The sequence below is a fragment of the Danio rerio genome, chromosome 23 (assembly GCF_049306965.1).
Source record: "Danio rerio strain Tuebingen ecotype United States chromosome 23, GRCz12tu, whole genome shotgun sequence".
Taxonomy (NCBI): domain Eukaryota; kingdom Metazoa; phylum Chordata; class Actinopteri; order Cypriniformes; family Danionidae; genus Danio; species Danio rerio.
Window position 1 is genome coordinate 43480001 of NC_133198.1, and position 22500 is coordinate 43502500.

The 22500-nt window shown below is 37.0% G+C and overlaps 2 protein-coding genes and 1 long non-coding RNA gene across 8 annotated transcripts in view; 2 read left to right on the plus strand and 1 right to left on the minus strand.

Moving 5' to 3' along the window:
- The window catches only part of gpsm2l (G protein signaling modulator 2, like), a 53965-nt gene extending 45824 nt beyond the window's left edge, over nt 1-8141 (plus strand). For all 3 annotated transcript variants that reach the window (NM_001005936.1, XM_021469788.3, XM_068216739.2), the window contains 3 exon segments: nt 1463-1622; nt 3772-3998; nt 7439-8141. In NM_001005936.1, coding sequence (NP_001005936.1) covers nt 1463-1622; nt 3772-3998; nt 7439-7612 — 561 coding nt within the window. In that variant the 3' untranslated portion in view covers nt 7613-8141.
- Nucleotides 8142-11481: 3340 nt separating this feature from the next.
- The window catches only part of tgm1l2 (transglutaminase 1 like 2), a 34887-nt gene continuing 23868 nt past the window's right edge, over nt 11482-22500 (minus strand). For 2 of the 4 annotated variants that reach the window (XM_073939357.1, XM_073939358.1), the window contains 14 exons: nt 16496-16675; nt 15811-16310; nt 15541-15732; nt 15200-15451; nt 15001-15119; nt 14724-14831; nt 14426-14603; nt 13906-14044; nt 13642-13834; nt 13417-13570; nt 13055-13339; nt 12811-12971; nt 12203-12339; nt 11482-11986 (listed from right to left, as the gene is read on the minus strand). In XM_073939357.1, coding sequence (XP_073795458.1) covers nt 11842-11986; nt 12203-12339; nt 12811-12971; nt 13055-13339; nt 13417-13570; nt 13642-13834; nt 13906-14044; nt 14426-14603; nt 14724-14831; nt 15001-15119; nt 15200-15451; nt 15541-15732; nt 15811-16309 — 2562 coding nt within the window. In that variant the 5' untranslated portion in view covers nt 16310; nt 16496-16675 and the 3' untranslated portion in view covers nt 11482-11841. Of the gene's footprint in view, nt 11987-12202; nt 12340-12810; nt 12972-13054; nt 13340-13416; nt 13571-13641; nt 13835-13905; nt 14045-14425; nt 14604-14723; nt 14832-15000; nt 15120-15199; nt 15452-15540; nt 15733-15810; nt 16311-16495; nt 16681-17938; nt 18010-22500 lie in introns of those variants that run through there. The other 2 variants (XM_009297094.5, XM_073939359.1) reach the window with 2 other exon arrangements.
- Nucleotides 12908-15170, plus strand: LOC141380568 (uncharacterized). The gene is made up of 2 exons (XR_012398797.1): nt 12908-13357; nt 13471-15170. It is a non-coding gene; the product is annotated as an uncharacterized lncRNA (long non-coding RNA).

Here is a 22500-nt window from a genome sequence, read left to right on the forward strand (position 1 = left end):
AACATTTGACCGCATTTTTTTTTAGCTCAGACAAAAGCATATAAAAAAGGTAAGTGTTAAGCCGCCTATTCACTGCATGTGACAAATGACAAGCGGCAGACCGGAAGTCATTCATTTCCAATGTAGAGTAGTCTGGGAGCTCCGTTCATCTCTGTATGCGGAAAATTCGGATCCGCTTTAAGCTGTGGTTATGTTGAAATATTTGAACTCCTGCGACTAAACCGTATGCGACCGGCCGACCGGATGTGATGTAATCCAGTGTTGGCCGTGCGCACGGGATAAAAAAAAAGGAGTTTTTTTTTTCTGTTTTTTTTTTTTTTTTTTTTTAATCAGAAAAAAAAGTATAAATTAAAAAAAAATAATAATCATTTCTATACAATAAATGAGCAATAAAAAATAGAATGTTTAATGTCTCCACATTCCAAAATTTTTAGAGGTCTATGAGTTACTAGTATTTATTCATTTATTAAACCATGGTGAAGGCATGGAGAATAAAGGCTCTTTTTGCACTTTATTTCGGACACCACACGAATCAGCTTCTCTCCCATGGTGCTTGACAACACTGAAAATTCTGTGACTGCCACAAGAGGGCGTATTCCGACAGTCAAGTCCAAATGTCGTGTGCAGTGGAAATGCAGTATTTAGGCCTGAATTAAGAACTCAGGGGCCCCTGGGCACATTGTCTTGTAAGGCCCCCTACCTGGCTGCACCCCTATAGTTGAGTTAAAAAATAATAATAATATAATAATTTTTAAATAAAATGAATCTGTAAGTTGTTGCCCACATATTTACACATATTCACATATGTATTTATAATCTTCAAAGATTTAACTTATTTTTCAAAGCATTGAAAAAAATACTAATAAAACTAATTTTTTTGTATACTTGTTCAAGTTCACTGGTACCATATATATATATATTTTTTTTTTTTTATTATTATTATTATTATTATTTAAGGGTATTTTTAATGCATAACTTTTACAAACAAATAAAGCATATTATTGGCATGGCATATAACACACAATGCTTCTCCATTCCAGTTCTATGAATCTGAGTCTTTCATAATACACACACTCATTAATGATTTACTGTCTCTCTCCTCCTCTCCCTGTATTTTCTATACACTTCTGGTGATGAAAAGTAGGCAAACAGCAAAGATCAAATTGATTATAAACCCAAAAGTATCTGAAATCACACACACTATATTCGCTCTTTACTCATGTTGTCTCTGTCAGTCAGGCATTGATAGGTAGTAAACCGTGAATAGCTTATTCCAGCTAGGTGCGCTATTTGTAGTTAGCCTAAAAAGACACTCCGAAATTGGCTTTTTTTCTCCCTTGCAGGGGCCCCAAGTGTGCACAGGCCCCATAAGGCCCATTGGTTAATCCGGCCCTGGTGATATTACATGATATTTTTATTTTTGTATTAATATCCTTACTGTTACATGCTGTTTTTTCCCCAGTATGCTCCAGACACTCTGGGGGACGACGGCTTCTTTGACCTCCTCAGCCGTTTTCAAGGGAGCCGCATGGATGACCAAAGGTGCTCATTAGAGGACGGCACTCGCCGTGTTCCTGCCCCTTCCTTCCCCTGTGAAACCCCGTCTGTAGCCTTAAGGAAACGTGAGTCCTTCTTCCTCCCTGACCTGTGCAAAACTCACCTCAGCTGCTTTCACACTGCCTAAGCTTTGCAATAGTGCTTACACTGCTAACACCAGTCAAAGACGTTTTAAAAAGCATATAGTTTGAAGGTGTTCAGTCTGAAGTAGTTGATCTAGAAATCATTTTAAAAGTTTGAATATTAAACTGTTAAACTGACAGACAGGACCTTATTTGAGGTTCAGTTTGAGAAATGTGTTTATTGAAGTTCGCAAATTCTCATATTAATGATATGGCATTCTGTATAGCTGTATAGTAAACTATGTTTGACGAAATCTTAAGTAATATATGAAGAGAGGGAGGGACATCTAGCTCCGCCAGTGAGAGTGGTTGAGCTCAAACGTATCACGTGAAAAGCAAATGAGCAGCGTCTTGAAGGGGGCGGGGCATGTCAGACACTAGAGAGCATTTGATTGGTCAGAAGATTTGATGGGAAACTGAAGATGAGGTGACGTCAATAAAATATTAGATTTATTTAGGCCAGGGGTGTCAAACTCATTTTAGCTCAAGAGCTACTTGGAAGAAAATCTACTCCCAAGCGGGCCAGACCGGTAAAAGTTTGGTGTATATAACTTAAAAACAACAACTTCAGATTGTTTTCTTTGTTTTAATATGATCAACATAAAACAAAGCTGGAGCGTGAGGACAACATGATCTCACAGAAATTCAAAAAAAAACTTTTTGATTTAGTGGCTAATTCATAATTCATACAATCTCATTCGTACAATTTAGTACGATTTGCTTGTCCACCAATGATAGTTGGGTTTAGGGGTGTGAAGAAGGAGATTAAATACACACAAATTACACAATTAGAGAATGACAATCAGTTTTAAATCACTTTCATGTTAAATTTGTTTTGGATTAACACCCCCCCCCCTCTCTTTCAGACTAAACTGCTTCAGGAATTTCAGTACACAAGAAAAAATGGCTTTTGTTTTGTTTTTGTTACATTAATATTGGATTAATATCCCTTTACAACCACATCATGTACAGTTTTGTTGATTGAGTTTGGCGGCCGTTGCGAACTAAAATGGTCCTGTGGTCCACTACAGTGGACATACTGTAAAATTACAAATACAAACAAAATGTAAAAACTCTAAGTTGTAGATATTTTTACCCAAAGGATGTAGGAAATCACAGAAAAAAAAAATAAAACTAATTCTGCACAGAACAGAACAATCACATTTACGAGCTAGAGGTGTCCCCTGGTGGTTCTGCGGTATGGGTTGCTTATAGGCAGGATCGGCTCTTTAATGTTTATTCATCTTCATAGAAAGATTAAAAATATGTGAGAAATACAGGAAAATACATTTACGGGATTATGGTGGAATAGAACTGTAAAATATGGGGGAAACCCGTGAAAAACTGGAGTGTTGACAGGTATGGTGATGAATGAAGAGACAGACATGAATCTAACATTTGATGGATGGATGGATGGATGGATGGATGGATGGGTGGGTGGATAAGTAGATGGATGTATGGATGGGTGGATAAGTGGATGGATGGATGGATGGATGGACGAAAGGATGGATGGATGGACGAAAGGATGGATTTATGGATGGATGGGTGGATAAGTGGATGGATGAATGGATGGATGGTTGGAAATGTATGAATTATACAATGAATAATATCTACTGATGACTCGATGGATGGATGGATGGATTGATGGATGGACAGGTATGAATTATACAATGAGTAATATGCAAAATAATATCTACTAATGACTCACTGGATGGATGGATTGATGGATGGATGGATGGATGGATGAACATTAACATAAGAGGCTTACAAAACTGCTCACTGTAGAAGAAAATTCCAGATGGCACTTAGAGTTTTTTGCATCTGAACTCTTCCTATAGATATTAGGCAAACTAGTCTGAACGGATTGTGTTCAAAACGGAAGGACGAGTTAGGATGAGCCGGACATGTTAATTTCAGCTATTTAAATAGCAAAACAGCATGAGCTAAAATTAACTTTATGCAAATTGGAAACACTCGCCTGTTCTAGAGTTTTGATCTCACCATCAGTGTGTGTAACTATAGCAGTAGTGTGTGCAGTAGTGAAATCATTGGATGAACTACAGTATTTAAAAACGGTTTTCACTTTGTTTAGCTACTTCCGCGTGCGAAACCGAGGCCTCAGCACAGCCAGGACATTTTCTAGACCTGCTGGCCAGTTCTCAGAGCCGCCGGCTGGACGAGCAGCGGGTCAGTGTGGACAGTCTGCCGGGTCTCCGTCTGGATCAACGCCACAGCCAGGACGTCCTCAGCAAACTCATGGCCACGGGCAATAGCAGAGAGGCAGATGAAAACTTCTTCGACATGCTGATTAAATGCCAGGTCAGTGCTGTGAATTTTTATTATTAGGTGCATGGAAGTCCAAATCGTAATCAAGGGGTGATTTCAGTTGTATTTTAGCAGTAAAGCCAGTTTTAGTAAATAATTCCAATTAAGAGCCTGTGCTGCTTTTACTAAAAAAATTAGGTCAAGAATATTGGAGTGACTCTGGAGTCAGATCTGAGTTTCAACAGTCATGTCAAAGCAGTTAATAAATCAGCATACTATCATCTCAAAAATATTGCAAGAATTAGATGCTTTGTTTCCAGTAAAGACTTTGAGAAACTTGTTCATGCTTTTATCAGCAGCAGGGTGGATTACTGTAATGGACTCCTCACTGGCCTTCCCAAAAAAACAGTTAAACAGTTGCAACTCATCCAGAACGCTGCAGCCAGAATTCTGACCAGAAGCAGGAAATCAGAGCACATCACACCTGTCCTCAGGTCTCTACACTGGCTCCCAGTTACATTCAGAATAGATTTTAAAGTATTATTACTGGTCTATAAATCACTAAATGGCCAAGGACCACAATACATTACAGATATGCTCACTGAATACAAACCCAACAGATCACTCAGATCTTTAGGATCATATAAACTAGAAATTCCAAGAGTTCAGTCAAAGCAGGGTGAATCTGCTTTCAGCCACTATGCCCCTCACTGCTAGAATCAGCTTCCAGAAATGATCAGATGTGCTCCAACATATTAGGCACGTTCAAATCAAGACTGAAAACACATCTGTTTAGCTGTGCATTTACTGAATGAGCACTGTGCTGCGTCCGACATATTGCACTATTATGTTTTTCTCTTCTTCTTCATTCTTTTATAACCTATTTTAACACATTTTAAATTGTTTTTATCTGTTTTCAATCATTTTATTGTCTGCATTTTATGTCATAAACTTGTCTTTTTTATTCCTGTTTATGTAAAGCACTTTGAATTGCCACTGTGTATGAAATGTGCTATATAAATAAACTTGCCTTGCCTTGCCTTGCCTTGCCTTGCCTTGCCTTGCCTAAAGAGTCATAGTTCACTGAAACTATGCAAAATCATGTTCAAAATCAAAGTTTATTATTCTGACTATGATGGCATCAAGATATTTGTTCTACAATGACTTGATTATGAATTTGCATAGGTTGAAAGTGAACTATGGTTCTTTATAAAAAGTTTTGCATGTGAAATTATCATTTACATAATACAAAGGCATAATACACACAAAAAATGTACTTTATTTACTCAACTTTCAAATTCACAGAGAAAATATGTTAACATTATATTGAGACATCTGTTTATATTTTCCAAAACAGCTAATCCACAGAGTTCTGGGATCAGAAAAAGATCAATCTGTAAACATCTTTTAGATTGTAAGGAAAATAAGCGTACGTTATGGAGGATGTGACTAGAAAAGTCGGCAGGTTTGCAGTGTAGAAATTCTGTGAATTAAACTGCACAACCCAAACGATACAATGCTAAGCAAAAGGATAAGATTCGGCTTAATATAGAGTACACTACCTGACAAAAGTCTTGTCGCCTTTCCAAGTTTTATGAACAACAAATAATAACTTGACTTCTATTTGATCATTTGGTATCAGATGTGGCTTATATGAAAGGCAAAGGCCTCTAGATTACACTTATTTTTACCACAATAAAATATGATCATGCCTTGATTTTGAATTATTTCATTAGGACAGTAAGGTCTGACTTTGTTCAGAAAAAAGTCTTGAAAAAAAAACAGAAATAATGTCCAGTATAGAATATAAAGTCATGCTGCAGTGGAAACAGAATGAATATTGTGTCTGACTCCATCATGAGCTTGGAGGACTGCATCCATACATCTCTGCAATGACTCAAATCACTGATTCGTAAAGTCATCTGGAATGGCAAAGAAAGCGTTCTTGCAGGACTCAGTCTGGTTCTCTCAAGGTTTTTTTTCTTCACTCCCATCAGGTGAAGTTTTTTTTTTCCCTCTCCGCTGTCGCCACTGCCTCGCATGGTTCAGGATTGGTAGAGCTACGCATCGATTAATTTGCTCTTCAGTGTTTGAACTCTCAGTAATGATTAAATCACACTGAACTGAGCTAAACTGAACTGAACTGAACTTAAACACTAAAACCTGAACCACACTGTTCCAGTTACTATGACCATTTATGTGAAGCTGCTTTGACACAATCTACATTGTAAAAGCGCTATACAAATAAAGCTGAATTGAATTGAATTGAACTCCCAGAATTCATCAAGACTATTTGGATTCATCTTCAATCTTACCGCTGGCATGCTCAATAATGTTCATATCTGGCGACAGGGCTGACCAATCTTGGAGCACCTTGACCTTCTTTGCTTTCAGGAGCTTTGATGTGGAGGCTGAAGTATGAGAAGGAGCGCTATCCTGCTGGAGAATTCGCCCTCTCCTGTGGTTTGTAATGTAATGGGCAGCACATATGTCTTGATACCTCAGGCTGTTGATGTTGTCATCCACTCTGCAGATCTCTCACACACCCCCATACTGAATGTTACCACAAACCATGATTTTTCCTTCACCAAACTTGACTTATTTCTGTGAGAATCTTGGGTCCATGCTGGATCCAGTAGGTTTTCTGCAGTATGTGTGATGATTGGGATGCAGTTCAACAGATGATTCATCAGAAAAATCGACCTTCTGCCACTTTTCCAAATGATCAACTAGAAGTCAAGTTATTATTTGTTGCTCTTACAACTAAGATCTATGACAAGACTTTTGTTAGATAGTTTAGAGCAAAAATGATTGATTTTATTTGACATTTTTTTATTTGACGTTTATGATAAAATCGCTTGGTTATGAATGTGACAGGTGTGAAATTGCCGCTTGTGTGACTTTGGTAAATCCAATATTGTAGTGGCACACCTTTCGTGCAAATCCTTATGTACCACCTTTTGGAGTTTAAATTCCAACAACCAGTATTTGCAAAAACGCGAGTAAGACCGAATCTTCTTTTAAAAAAGGTTTACTGAACAAATGCAAACAAAAATACGAAGTTACCATAGACTCGATCAGCTCGGTCAAAAAACTGTGTTGCTTCCAACATCCATAACTGCAATCTGACTTAAACGTATGAACTAATGACCTCATGACGTATTACTGTTGGAGGCCAAAATACCAAAGTAACTGTTTTTAAATTATATTAATTATTAAATTATGCATTTTAGATAACACAATCACAATGAATTCTTATTATATTTAAATATCAATTTTTATCATGTTTTAACCTTTAACAAAATTATTATCACAAATGAATTATGCATAACTGGCTCTTACAAATATAATTGTTTGAAAACTTTGACAGACATTTTTAAAGTGCTGTAAAGTACAAGCCTACACTAAAAAAACGTAAAAGTTTTCACCATAATAGCGAAACCCTTAGCATTTAAAAGTGTGTGTTGTGAAATTGTTTGTTTCTGACTGTTCAGGGATCCAGGCTGGATGATCAGAGATGTGCTCCTCCTCCTCCTCCAACCAGAGGTCCTACAGTCCCAGATGAAGACTTCTTCAGCCTCATCCTTCGCTCGCAGGCCAAACGCATCGATGAGCAGAGGGTCATTTTACCGACAGACTCCAGACCTGTTCACACAAACCCTGACTGACCGGCTCCTTTACCAAAACTGATGTTTGTTTGTTTTTTGGTATTATTTGAAGATATTAATCATGTACTGCACTATATTTTCTTCCTCAGTGTTTGATCTACATGAAGATGTTTACTTGAAGCTACAAATTTTATATCAAATCTTTATGCTTATAGTTTCCTTATTCGACATTTGTTTCCTAATTTTAAGCATAAATAGTAAGTGTTTAGATATTTAAACAGTTAAATGATTATGATAATCTGGTTAATATTTTCACAATTCTGAGTTTATTTTCTGCCATTTAGTTTTTTTTTCATAAAATTCAGACTTTACATAGCAATTCTAACGTAAAATAATAGCAATAAATTCAGAATTGTTTGATATTAAGATATTAATCGTGCTGCACTAAATTTTCTTGGTCAGTGTTTGATACAAATGACAAGTTTTTGTAATGATATCAAATCTTTATCAAATCTAAATTCTATCAGCAATTTTATTCCATATTTTTTCCTATTTTAGGAGGAAAAAAATAAATGATAGTTGCATTTTTGGTTTGTTTTCACATTTCTGACTTTCTTGCCATTTAGTTTTAATTTAGACCTTATATGACACAATTCTGACTTAAAATAATACCAAATAAATCAGTGTTAGATATAAAGATATTAATCGCTGCACTGCACTCAGTTTTCTCAGTGTCAGTGTTTTATCTAAATGAAGATGTTTACTTGAAGCAAAGTTTTTCTTATGATATCAAATCTTCATCAAATCAAAATCTTAACCTCTATTAGTTTCTATTAACTTCAAATTGTTTTTATTTCCCCTTTTTTCTTATTTTAGGGGGGAAAATAAATATTTTTTATTCAGACTTTATACCACAATTCTGACTTAATATCCAACAATTAAGATTTTTTTTTTGGTATTATTTTAAGATATTAATCATGCACTGCATTTTCTTGGTGAGTGTTTGATCTAAATCAGGAGTGTCCAAACTCAGTCCTGGAAGGCTGGTCTCCTGCATATTTTAGTTCCAACTCTATTATGAATTAGATTTATTTGTTAAACAGCTAATCAAGCTCTTTCTAGGTATACCAGAAATTTTCAGGTAGGTGTGTTAAAGAAAGCTGAAGCTGAACAGTGCAGGACACCGGCCCTCCAGGACTAAGTTTGGACACCCCTGATATAGACTATATACACTAAACGTCTCTTCTCTACATAGAAATTTAAAATGATTTCGATTTGCGAGATATAAATCATGAGATTTGTTAGATGTGTTAATAAATTGTGAGATGTAAAGTCGAAACCTAAGATACTATGACATGGAAGATGAAATTATAATTACTAAAAATACTATACCAGGTTGTCCAAACTCAGTCCTGGAGGGCCGGTGTCCTGCACCTTTTAGGTCCACCCTCATTTAAACACACCTGAACCAACTAATCAAGCTCTTTCTAGATATACCAGAAACTTCCAGGGAGGTGTATTTAAGGAAGCTGGAGCTCAACTATGCAGGACACCGGCCCTCCTGGACTGAGTTCAGACACCCCTGATATAGACTATATACTTAACGTCTCTTCTCTAAATAGAATTTTAAAAAATTATTTCGATTTGTGAGATATAAATGATGAAATTTGTAAAATTCATTGATGACTTTATGAGTTGTGAAATGTAAAGTCGCAACCTAAGATTCTACAACATGGAAGATGAAATTATAATTACAAAAAATACTTTACCAGGATGTCCAAACTCAGTCCTGGAGGGCCAGTGTCCTGCACCTTTTGGGTCCAACCTCAATTAAACACACCTGAACCAGCTAATCAAGCTCTTTCTAGATATACTAGAAACTTCCAGGGAGGTGTATTGAAGGAAGCTGGAGCTCTACTATGCAGGACACCGGCCCTCCAGGACTGAGTTTGGACATCCCTGATATAGACTATATACACTAAACGTCTCTTCTCTAAATAGAATTTTAAAAATGATTTTGATTTGTGAGATATCAATGATGAAATTTGTAAAATGCATTGATGAATTTATGAGCTGTGAGATGTAAAGTCGCAACCTAAGATACTACAACATGGAAGATGAAATTATAATTACAAAAAATACTTTACCAGGGTGTCCAAACTCAGTCCTGGAGGGCCAGTGTCCTGCACCTTTTGGGTCCAACCTCAATTAAAAACACCCGAACCAGCTAATCAAGCTCTTACTAGGTTTACTAGAAATTTCTAAGGAGGTGTGTTGAAGGAAGTTGGAGCTCTAATAAAAATGTGGCCCTCAATGACTGGGTTTGGACACCCCTGATATAGACTATATACACTAAACGTCTCTTCTCCAAATAGAACTTTAAAATGATTTCGATTTGCGAGATATAAATGATGAGATTTGTGAAATGTAAAGTCGAAACCTAAAATATTACAACATGGAAGATGAAAATATATTTATTAAAAATACAATACCAGGGTGTCCAAACTCAGTCCTGGAGGGCCAGTGTCCTGCACCTTTTAGGTCCACCCTCAATTAAACACACCTGAACCAGCTAATCAAGCTCTTTCTAGATATACCAGAAACTTCCAGGGAGGTGTATTGAAGGAAGCTGGAGCTAAACTATGCAGGACACCGGTCCTCCTGGACTGAGTTCAGACACCCCTGATATAGACTATATACTTAACGTCTCTTCTCTAAATAGAATTTTTTTAATGATTTCGATTTGTGAGATATAAATGATGAAATTTGTAAAATTCATTGATGACTTTATGAGTTGTGAGATGTAAAGTCGCAACCTAAGATACTACAACATGGAAGATGAAAATATAATTACAAAAAATACTTAACCAGGATGTCCAAACTCAGTCCTGGAGGGCCGGTGTCCTGCCCTTTTTAGGTCCACCCTCAATTAAACACACCTGAACCAGCTAATCAAGCTCTTTCTAGGTATACCAGAAACTTCCTGGGAGGTGTATTGAAGGAAGCTGGAGCTCTACTATGCAGGACACCGGCCCTCCAGGACTGAGTTCAGACACCCCTGCCTAAGATACTACGACATGGAAGACGAAATTATAATTAAGTAGTATACTATAGTATTTATAAATATAATTTAGTCTTCCATGTTGTAATATCTTAGGTTTTGACTTTCTCACAACTCAATTCATCAACGCATCTCACAATTTGTATCTCGCAAATCTAATTTTTTTTAAATAATGTTTGCATATACATCTCAATATTCAGGCTTTTCCCGTCTCAAAATTCCAATTTAACAACTTTAAATTTGGCTCAATTTCTTGCTATTTGGATTTTACAACTTGTTTACTCAGCATTGTGATATAAAGTAGAAGTAAAATATGACATCTGTACAGGATAAAAACACTGAGGAAGAAAAACTTTGTATTTTGCAGTCCTTACTGAAGTTTTCCTCCTGAATCGTTGATCCTGGAAGATTTTTTCTCTTCTCATTTTGGACTTGAAGATTTTGGTAGGAGAAGATAAATGAAGACTTTCAATCATTGCTTTATTCACATTTGTTTGTGCTCAATAGATGCTGATTCTGAATCAGACCCAAACCCCACAGTCTCTTCTCAGGGATTCAGAGCAATGCACTGAACGTGTGTCCCTCACCTGGATAACTGGATGGATTTAATCAGCTTTTACTGGACCCTTTTTATATACATATATATATTTTAAACACTAAACCTAGTATACTCTCTCTTGCGTTTTTTCTTTATCTCGTTGACTTGAAATGTGTTTTATATTATCTTTTAATACATCTGAAGTTTTAGAAACCCAGCTGGAATAATGTGCGTATAAAATCCTGAAATGTATTGCTAATTTTAAATGACAAGAGGGAGTAAAGCCTCCTTTTAGTAAGTCATGTTCAATTACACATCATGAAGAGACCGTTTAGTATGCTTGGAAGTGTTTTTATTGAAGCTGAGGCTACACAGGACAGAATAACCATCACCATGAAACAATGATTATGAAAACAAAGAATTAACAGAACTTGATTAATGATTATTGAGTATAACATTTGTAAATCTCTAAGGTCAAAGTTTGGAAAATCAATGGCGTTTAATCATAATGGAAGACAACTGCGCTATTAAAGCATCATCACGATTGTCTTAAATCATGATTGAATGTGCTGTGAGAAGCTTTACAGGTTGAAGTGAAACTAACAGATGCGTTTTAATTCTGCAGATCGGTTTAGGGGGAAGCGCTTTCTATTCCGTGGAGCCTTGTCGTTTGGTTAATCGATGGGGTTTTCAGTGCTGTTTGACAACCATGTTGGTGAATCCGTGCACCTGAGTGAGCTGAGGACAGTCGAATGATGCCAGCAGTTTCTGTGGGCCGTGACACATGGGGATGAATTTCTCAGTCAGGGAAACAGTGGCATGTCCGGCGATATCACTGAGAAAGAAAACAGAGAGATTATTAAATACTACTAGAAGCTGAATATTAATATTTGGCTTAGTTACAAGCTGTATCACAACACAAAGTAGTTTAAAATCCCTTTAATTTCATTAAACATTTACTTTTATATTGTATTGTATATATTTATTGCATATTAATCAATAATAGCAGAGCTTTTCATGACTATTTAATACAAAATATACTCTGTCTTACCCATAGTTGATAATTCTAGGATGTTGCAGTCCGAGTCCCACAAAGCGGAAAGCAGCGTTCCTCAGGACGCAAGACAGTGGGTTCTGGAAGGTGACTTTGACGGCCACTTCTTGGCCCACAACAGCATCACATGCAGGCTAAGAGGCATAAACAAGCCATATTTTAGCATTAAAATCCAACGGATTCAAGGATTAGATGCTAAGGGTAGCTTCAGACCAGCTGATTTGAATGTTATCACTCGATTGAATAGTCTGTGAGGTTATCAGTGGTTATCAACTGATAGATATGGGCCAGTAGGGGCCTTCTGTGCCTATTGGGTAGTCTCAGAAGGCTGTTATCATCCATTCACATGGTTAATCAGCTATAGATCACATATATTACATTATACTATTAATTAAATGTCCCATGATTGTATGTAATTAACATCTACCCTAAACCAGTCATAGTAATGTAAAAACAGATTTGGAGTCTTCTCTATTAGTACAGCTGATTAACCAGCTGATGATAACAGCCTTTCAGCCTACCAGTAGGCACTATGGACCATATCTATCAGCTGATAACACCCATTAAATTGAGCGATCACATTTGAAGCGGGTGTTCAGACTCACAGCGAGAACCAGGTCAGGAGTGCGCAGTCTGAAGTTGTACTGGGTGGCCAGAATCTGCTTGGTTTGAGCCACGTGTCCGAAGAGGTTGAGCATCAGTGGAGCGTGATCCACCAGGTGCTCCTTATACTCATCATAGCTCAGGGTCCATTCCAGAGGTTTGCCTATGGTGGAGAACAAGACAAGTTCTGTCATTAGCTTTCATTTTTACCTGTGTGGCATTGTGTAAACACAAACTTGATCTCACATTCAGAGGGCTTGAGCTCAATGCATGTCTGGTCTCTCTTCAGGTAGGTCCTTCTGACTCCGGTGTAGTACATGGCTGCGGCATGGCTGTAGAGGGTGACGCTACGAGGCTGGTTGCATTTGTTTCTTAGGTTGATGCAAACCACGGCATCCCTGCCGACACATGGTCCGTCTCCCTTCAGGTTGACTTCACAGACGACATCTTCAGCGCAGGGCAGAGGGTAATTGATTCTCCTACATCCATGGCGAAGAGCGGTTTCCAGAGCAGTGCACCTATCCTCAGAACCTGATAAGGGAGGAAGAGGTAAGACTCCAAACTATCAATTGGAGTTGGCCAAATCTGAGACATGGATGTGTTTTTACCACATGGGTGTTTGTAGAGGTTTGTAATGTCAAGACGTTGATCTGATCCGACAGCCTTGGTGCTGATGCAGTGACCGACTACATCCTTCTCAACATGGACAACACCGAATGTACCATCACACTTGCGCTGCCAGTACACCTTATCATTGTTCACCTAGAGACCCAACAGGAATCATTAGTCAAGTAAGACATTCTGTCAAACAAAAATCAAGCCTATTAACGCACTTCTGCAAAGAGGAAGGGCACGTCGTGCTTCAGGAAGGTCTGCCCGCTGCGGATTGCAGCGACTGAGGTTGGACCACAGCGGAAGAAGCCCTGGTGGGTCAGCTGAGGAGTGGAGTCAATAGCCTGCCAACCTCCAAAACCAGTGGGCAGATCTGGACGGGTCATCCAGGCCTCATTCCACACATGGTAGTTCCTACATGGAAAAGAAGATGCTGTAACTTCATGCTCCTTCAACCCTTGGTGCTAAAAGCTAAAGATGCTCACCAGATTGGATTGGCATTCATGTGATCAATCAGCTGAAACTTCTCATCCAGATAGACGTCGGATGTCAAGCACATGTCAGTGTCGTGAGCAGAGCAGAAGTTTGAGACTGGACGAGTTGGAATACCCAAACACCTCAACACTAAGAGAAAGAAAAGGAGGATATAGAATAAGACTATAAAGAAATGGTTCACTTGCATTACAATGAATGAGGAATGAGCAGTGCTCAACATGGCTGCCACATTGAAAGAAGTCCAGCATTCCAGTCAGATTAGATTTTTTACAGGTTTGATTACTTGCCATTCTTTGAGCAGTACCTGGAGAAAACTAGGAATAACATGTTTAAATGTATTTAGAACTTAAGCAAGAAAAGTAATGAGACTGATCACTTCCGATTTTGTTTTTAATACTTGATTTTGTCTTGGATGAACCTTGCAAATATGGCAGCTGAGTGAACAGACTTTCCCGGAACGGGACTTGATTGAAGCTACCACCACTTTCCTAAACCTTAAAGATCCCCTACTTGTGTTGGTGACTCCAGCAAAGGCCAAGCTCTGCCCATATCTGACAGGTGCTCCTCCACATTTGTAGTACTGTCTCAAGATGGCACTGCTTCCGCACCAGGATGTTGGAGCGATTCCATCGGTATAGCAGTTTGACCAGTTGCCCATCAACACACCACAGTCTTTTTTGGCAATGACCTATTAGAGAAGAGAGATGATTGGGAATGTTAAGTTTAGAAGGCAAGCTCCATTTTAAAGTACCACTCATTGTTATAGTTTAGTTAGGCTTTCGAAAACCAAACCAAAATGAAGACTCACCATGTCAGACACCACTCTGGAGATGTTAATGGGGTTTCCCCATCCTGAGCAAGGGGCACAACTCTTCTCCAACACATAGAAACACGCGGGCAGGATTCCCTCCTCAAACTGAAAGTCAGACAGCAGAAGTTATGAAAGACTGGAAACCTTCTGTGGTGTAGAGTTTTCCATTAAAGCATCAATTGTAGGAAGTGTTTGGCAAGTTACTTTTACAAAAAGTTGATGGTTTCACTTAGCAAAACTCTACTAGTGACATGAAGAAAAGTTTGGTTCTCACTTGACCAAAGTTCCATGATTTGCAACCAATCTGGTGCTTGGTTCCATAGTAGATTTTACCAATATCATTCAGCACGTACTCGGCTCTCTCGGTCTCCTCATGCAGGTACACACAGTCCTCTGATGAAGATAACATTGACGTTTTAATAAAGTTTCAGTAGTACTATCTTTCATTTATTTCTCGTTCTTTGAATGCGTACCTTTGCACCAGGGGTTGAACAGCATGTAAATGTCATTTTCAGGCACGTATGGCAAGCAGAATCTTCCTGCTGAACAGTGCGTCACAACGCTGAGCTGGTAACGTCCAACACAAGAGGTTGGGAGAGAGTTCACACACAGTTTGAGTCGGTTCTGGCACCTTTCGACAATCCTTGCACCCCAGCAGTCTTTCTTGAATTCATCCACAATCGGGACGATCACGTATGTGCCGTCACGGATTGATGGGATGTGGCCTGTAAAACACACAAGGACAAAACAATTCCAGTGAGGATACAAATACTGCTGCAGATCATCCGCATTTACTCTGTTGGTCATTACTAACCAAGTCTGAGCTCAAGGTGAAGTTTGTCACAGGTGGGATTGAAAGGACGGCACAGATCAATCCACATATTGAAACACTGTCCTCTACGGACGATGAGTTTCTCTTCGTGGAAGAAGTGCGTGCGGTGCTCCATACGATTAGGTCCAGTCCTGCATGACAGAAGGTCAACCTTGCTCACACGGAGAAGAGCTTCTGAGAAAGCAAAATAAGCAGGTCAGACATTCAACTATTATAAGTAAACCTAACAAGCATTGCATGAAGAACTCTTACCGTCAGTTGCACAGACTCGCTTGGTTGTGCAGTCATCAATGCACTCTCTCGTAACAACTTGCCTAGACTCATAATCCCGGTAAGAGTAGGTAGAGCATGGAGTGGCACAAGGGTTAACGCATGGGTTAACGCAGGTGTCAAGACAAGGGTTAACGCATGATTTAACATACGGGGTGGTGGTGGTGCATGGGTTAACACAACGGTTAGCATATGGGTAGCCGTAGTTGTAGCCACAGTTGTAACCATAGGGGTAGCCATAGTTGTAACCACAGTTAGAACCATAGGGGTAACCATAGGAGTAACCATAGGGGTAACCGCAAGGATCTGCGCAAGGAGTGGCACAACGGTTAATCTTGCCACAAGAACTTGCACATGGGTTATACCAAGAGTTGGCATATGGTGAATAGCATGCTCCCCTCCTGCAGTCGTCGGCCATCAGTTTGATGGGTGTGAAACGGCCACAGAGGTTGTTGTTGTATGGGCTGCATGAGAAAGGCATGCTGGGTAAAAAGAAAAATTCATTAGATTGATTCATAAATCAGATGACCCTAAGACTCTCACAGCCTTTCTAAAGTCACCAGTGAATTTTAAAAGGACTATTTTCTCCACTGACAAAGCCAAACACAGTAAAAGCAGAGTATAAGTTTCACCATTAGGCAAAGTTTGCATGAGATGTTGTACTTACATGTTCCTTGTTGTTGCCCGTTCGAGAGAAACTGAACCGAGAGCTTGATGTACTGCAGCGAGTGAACAGTAAGTGTGCTTTTACCAGCTGGTTGCTCGTACTGTTGCTAGTCTCTTGAAGAGACGGGGTATTTATACTGCATCTCCATCTCCACCCCATCCACAGCTCATAACTGAAGAACTGTGCTTAAAGAAAGACATCAAAGGACTTTGAGTCAGACATGCTCACTTAATTGTCTCTTTTAAAGATTTAATTGGACAAATTAACAACTTAGCTTAATTGTTCTGAACTTAGGAGGAGTCATTTGATGGTTATCTTTCAGACTCAGGAGTATCTCCTTTCATTTAATGGAAATAAAAGCAAATGTACTATAAATATATAAATAGATAAACAATAATAACAAAATACATATATAGATAACAAAATATATATAACAAAATATATAATTATAGAACAACAGATCAGTAGATAGAAGAGATATATAGAAGGATAAGCCGAATTTTTTTTACGGGTGGAACCATATACATAAGAACTACGTTTAATTTTATAATACGTTTCAAATGATATACTATAAAATAGGTATTTATTTATATAAAAAAATTAAATAGTCATAAATTATGCACACATTTTGCTTAAACTGTAAACGATGCAAACTATTCCTTCATGTTGTTCCAAAACAAATCGATTAAGCTAACTTAGTCAGTTTTACAAATGTACGTGTGTTTATTGACATAGAAAGATATGTAGTGCTATAAAGAATGATACATAGATCCAATTATATAGAACAGTAGATAAATAGATAACTTATACATAAAATATATATAACAAAATATATAATTATAGAACAATATGGACGGGTGGAACCACATATAAGAACTACATTTAACATTATTATTATTCATTCATTTTCTTTTCGGCTTAGTCTCTTTATTAATCAGGGGTCGCCACAGCGGAATGAACCGCTAATTTATCCAGCACATGTTTTATGCAGTGGATGCCCTTCCAGCTGCAACCCATCTCTGGGAAACATCCATACACACTCATACACTGGACAATTTAGCCTACCCAATTCACCTGTACTGCAAGTCTTTGGACTGTGGGGGAAACCGGAGCACCCATGCGATCGCGGGGAAAACGAGCAAACTCCACACAGAAACGCCAACTGACCCAACCGAGACTCGAACCAGCGACCTTCTTGCTGTGAGGCGACAGCACTTTATTATTATTATACATTTCAAATTATAAACAAAAAAAATATAGGTATTTATTTATATAAAACAACAACAAAAATTAAAATGGCATGAATTATACAGACACATTTTTCTTACACCGTAAACAATCTTTTAGGACAACATAATGAATTGTTTGAAATCCAGCGTTGTTTAAGCAAAATGTATCTGCATAATTTATGACTTTTGACTTAGTTTTTATAGAAATAAATACCTATATTTTTAGCATATCATTTGAAACGTATTATAATATTAAACATAGTTTTTATGTATATGGTTCCACCCGTCTATAATTCTGTTGATCTTTCTATATATCATTCTATCTACTGATCTATATATTCATCTATAATTCTATATTTTGTGTATATATATATATATATATATATATATATATATATATATATATATATATATATATATATATATATATATATATTATCAATCTATTGATTATTCTATATAAATGGATCTATGTATCAATCTTTTTATATCTTTCTATGTCATTAAATACACATACATTTAAAAAACTAAGTTAGCTTAATCGATTTGTTTTGGGACAACATGAAGGAATAGTTTGCATTGTTTACTGTAAGCAAAATGTGTCTGCATAATTTATGTTAAGTTAAGTTTTTCATATAAAAAAATACATATACTTTTAGTTTATCATTTAAAACATGTAATAATGTTAAACGTAGTACTTACATATGGTTCCACCTGTCCGTAATTCTCTGTTTATCCTTCTATATATCATTTTATTGTTGCACCTACTGATCTATATATTCTATAATTATATATATATATATATATATATATATATATATATATATATATATATATATATATATATATATCCATCCATCCATCCATCTATTCTGTATATGGATCTCTGTATTAATCTATACAGCACTACATATTGTTTTTTTTTTTTTAAATACCTATATTTTTAGTATATCACTTTAGATTTTAGTATATAATAATATAATGTAATTTTAGTATATATTTATAGGTTTTAACCAATGTCATGATTGGCTAAATCTGAGAACTGCCTCATTAATCAGGGTTTCTGCAGGTTTCACCAAGTCAAATTTAAGACATTTTAAGACCTTTCCAAGGCCATAATGAATAACATTTCAGACTTCATTCATTTTCTTGTCAGCTTAGTCCCTTTATTAATCCGGGGTCGCCACAGCGGAATGAACCACCAACTTATCCAGCAAGTTTTTACGCAGCGGATGCCCTTCCAGCCACAACCAATCTCTGGGAAACATTCACACACACACACATACTCGTACACTACGGACAATTTATTCTACCCAGTTCACCTGTACCGCATGTCTTTGGACTGTGGGGGAAACCGGAGCACCCGGAGGAAACCCACATGAACGCAGGGAGAACATGCTAACTCTACATAGAAACGTCAACTGAGCCGAGGCTCAATCCAGCGACCTTCTTGCTGTGAGGCGACAGAACTACCTACTGCGGCACTGCTTCGTATTTGGTTAAACACTAAAGTCTAAAGCGCATGGTGCAAAAGCATTAAGGTTGTATCCAAATCCACTTTCGCTATTTCAAAGATGGAAAAATAGTGTTTGCGCCAGGCACATGGTCTAACAGGGTTGTGCTTATTCTCTTAATGAGTTATGGGTGTGTTTTGAGCATAACGTACAATAAACCAATCAGAGTCTCATCCCCCATTCCCTTTAAGAGTCAGTTGCGTTGCACCATGGTGCATGTACTATTTACATGGCAGACTTTGTAATTGGAAAACTAAATGCTTCACTAGCTAGAAAACAATTAAACAGAGCATCTGCAGTGTGAGGATAAAGAACGAAAAACGACCTATTTACTTTTACTCTTTATTTTACTCCTTTACTTTTGTTAATAAGGAAACAGTGTTGTACACTTTACTGAAGACATCCATTAGCCTATTTAATTTCGTTTAAGCGCAAACATTTGTTTCAAAACTATTGCTAAATTGTTCCAATTTCCAGCAAACAAATAAATGAACAATAATAATAAAATGTGGTCAAAAAACTGGGTTATATCCAAACACACGTCCTGTTCTTACGCCCCATATGGTGATGCAGACGTCTCCAAAACCCGACAACTGGACAAATCTAAGCTTGCTTTTACTAAAAAAAAAAAAAATACATATCTTAAGACTGCTAATAATTATATACAATTGCAAATTATCATGGATAAACTGAAAAAGCCCCCTGAGATAAGGCATGGAAGCAGTGGTTTTAATATTTATGTAGAAAATAATAATTTTTGTAACATTTTAATCCGTTATTTTTTTCAAATGTTAAGATATTTGTGTGTTGCTGTACATCCTGTGTGTATTAAGCAATGTGTAAGCATGTGGGCCTGAACTGGCGCATAACTAACACACTCTGCGCTGGACTTTAGAGCAGCTTTTAGTTGGTCAATAGCGCAGTCCATTTCAGCTCCTCAAAACAGTAACGTGCCAACAATGCGCCTTAACACACCTCCTTTCTAGACCAGCACACCCATGAGTCCACAAAGTGGCGCAATTAGATTTGCTATTTAAACAACAAGGCACGAAGCATAAAAATTACGGTTGCGCTAATCTGAAAATAGCAACAAATCGCGCCAAACATGTCTTGCGCTTTATTGCACCATGAAGATTTTGTACGAATTTTAATGGTCCCCTCCAAAAAAAATTGTATTTTATTATTTCTTAGCCACATATTTTTGAATATTGTGTCAAAACAAGCATCCTCTGGTTGTATATGCAGACTTAAAGGGCACCTATGGTAAAAAATCTACTTTTCAAGCTGTTTGAACAGATCTGTGTGTTGGTATAGTGTATAGACCGTCATACTGGGGTGATATGAACACATTTTTTTTCAATTTAACTACAAAAAAAAGGGTCGGCCAATTGGAGCTGTTTTCAAATCGATCGCACCATTACGTAGGTGTGCGATTTTCCCCCCCGCCCACCGAATTGATTGACAGCTGTGCCCTTTAAACATTTTTACTTTTGTTAAAGGTTTTATTGAGATGTATTGTTGGTGATTAAAAATTAAGACCTGTTTAAAATTATTTAAGAATTAAAAGACAATGTTTTAGTGAATTTGAGACTTTTTAAGGCCTAAAATTTAGTTTTTTAATTTAAGACCCCACAGACACCCTGATCAAAGTACTTTTTTAAATTTTTAAATCCATTTGAAGCAATGAAGCGGCCTTTAACTGATGCAGTAGATACAGTATTTTAAGTCAAGATTAGCTATGATGACACACAGGATCATTTAGCATTACTGTACTAAGTGTTAAGTTAATTGCACATTACTCTCACAGTAATGATGATTGTCAGGAAAAGAACTCTTTGATGTGAGATATTTAATCAAAAGACTCAAAATTGGAAAGGGGAGAAAATATGGGAACTGAATATGACATGCATGACAAGATGTGAATACTTTTTCAGTTTAATTTCCATGCTATTTTCATTCTTTGTCCACTTGTGTCCAATAAATAGTAACAGTGATGTAAAAAGACATCTTGCTTTAGTGGAAGTGAAAGGAATCTGATTTAGTAACTTAAAATCTCTATGTAGAATGTCCAATTATATTTAAGACTGCATCATGAAGTTTGTCATTTTTCCCTGAGACAATAGAAAGGTTGACCATCCCAACCTGAACCTCACGCTCCACCCAGAAGGTGTATGAGAAAATGAGTAGAAATAGCTTTTAATAAGACCACTTAAATCAAATTGACCTAAAAACTTCCATAACTCAGCAGATTATGACTGGAGCAATGACTCGACCAGGGCTTTGGCAAATTGATATAATATAACGGCAGTCTGTACAGTAATACTGGTCAGACTTGACATAAAATTTTAAAGTACTCTCTTGATCTATCTATCTATCTATCTATCTATCTATCTATCTATCTATCTATCTATCTATCTATCTATCTATCTATCTATCTATCATCTATCTATCTATCTATCTATCTATCTATCTATCTATCTGCATCATCTATTGTTCTATATATGGATCTCTGCATTGTTCTATAAGTCTTTATAAATATTGCTCAATTGAAGGTTCCACTCATCCATAGTAATGTCTATCTCTCAATCTGTCAATCACTTTATTGTTATATCGTTCCATCTATCATGCTATATATTAATCTGTCAGTCTTTATATCATTAAATCCAGGCACACTGTATCATTCAGTCTATCAATCTACAGTATATATTGTTCTATGTATTACTATATACATATTGTTCTACCATTTCATATATCATCCTACGTGTGTGTAAATATATATACATATACACATACATCCAGTATGTATTCAGTACTGTGAAAATTTCCTGGCTCTATTAAACATCATTTGAGAAATATTTAAAAATATAAAATAAATCAAAGGTGGGCTAATAATTCTGACTTCAACTGTATATCATTGATTCTATAAATTATATATTGCAGAGGTTCTCAAATTTTTTTCATCAAGTACCACCTCAGAAAAAAAAATAGTCTCTCCAAGTACCACCATAATGAGCAGTATTAAAATACAGTGGCATAGTAAACCCAGTAAAGCAGCTACAGCTCTGCACAGTTCTAAAACTTGGCAGATTAATTCCTATTATTAAGAATATTTATTATCGTCAGCCATTTTAAACATTATAAATAGTCTGAACGTTAACACTGTAGTGTACTGTGCTTATATGTAAAAAAAAACAAACTAAAAATGTCAACATTTAAAATGTGCTTTAAAAAAGTTAAAAATGGCAGGTTAATGTTCGTAAAA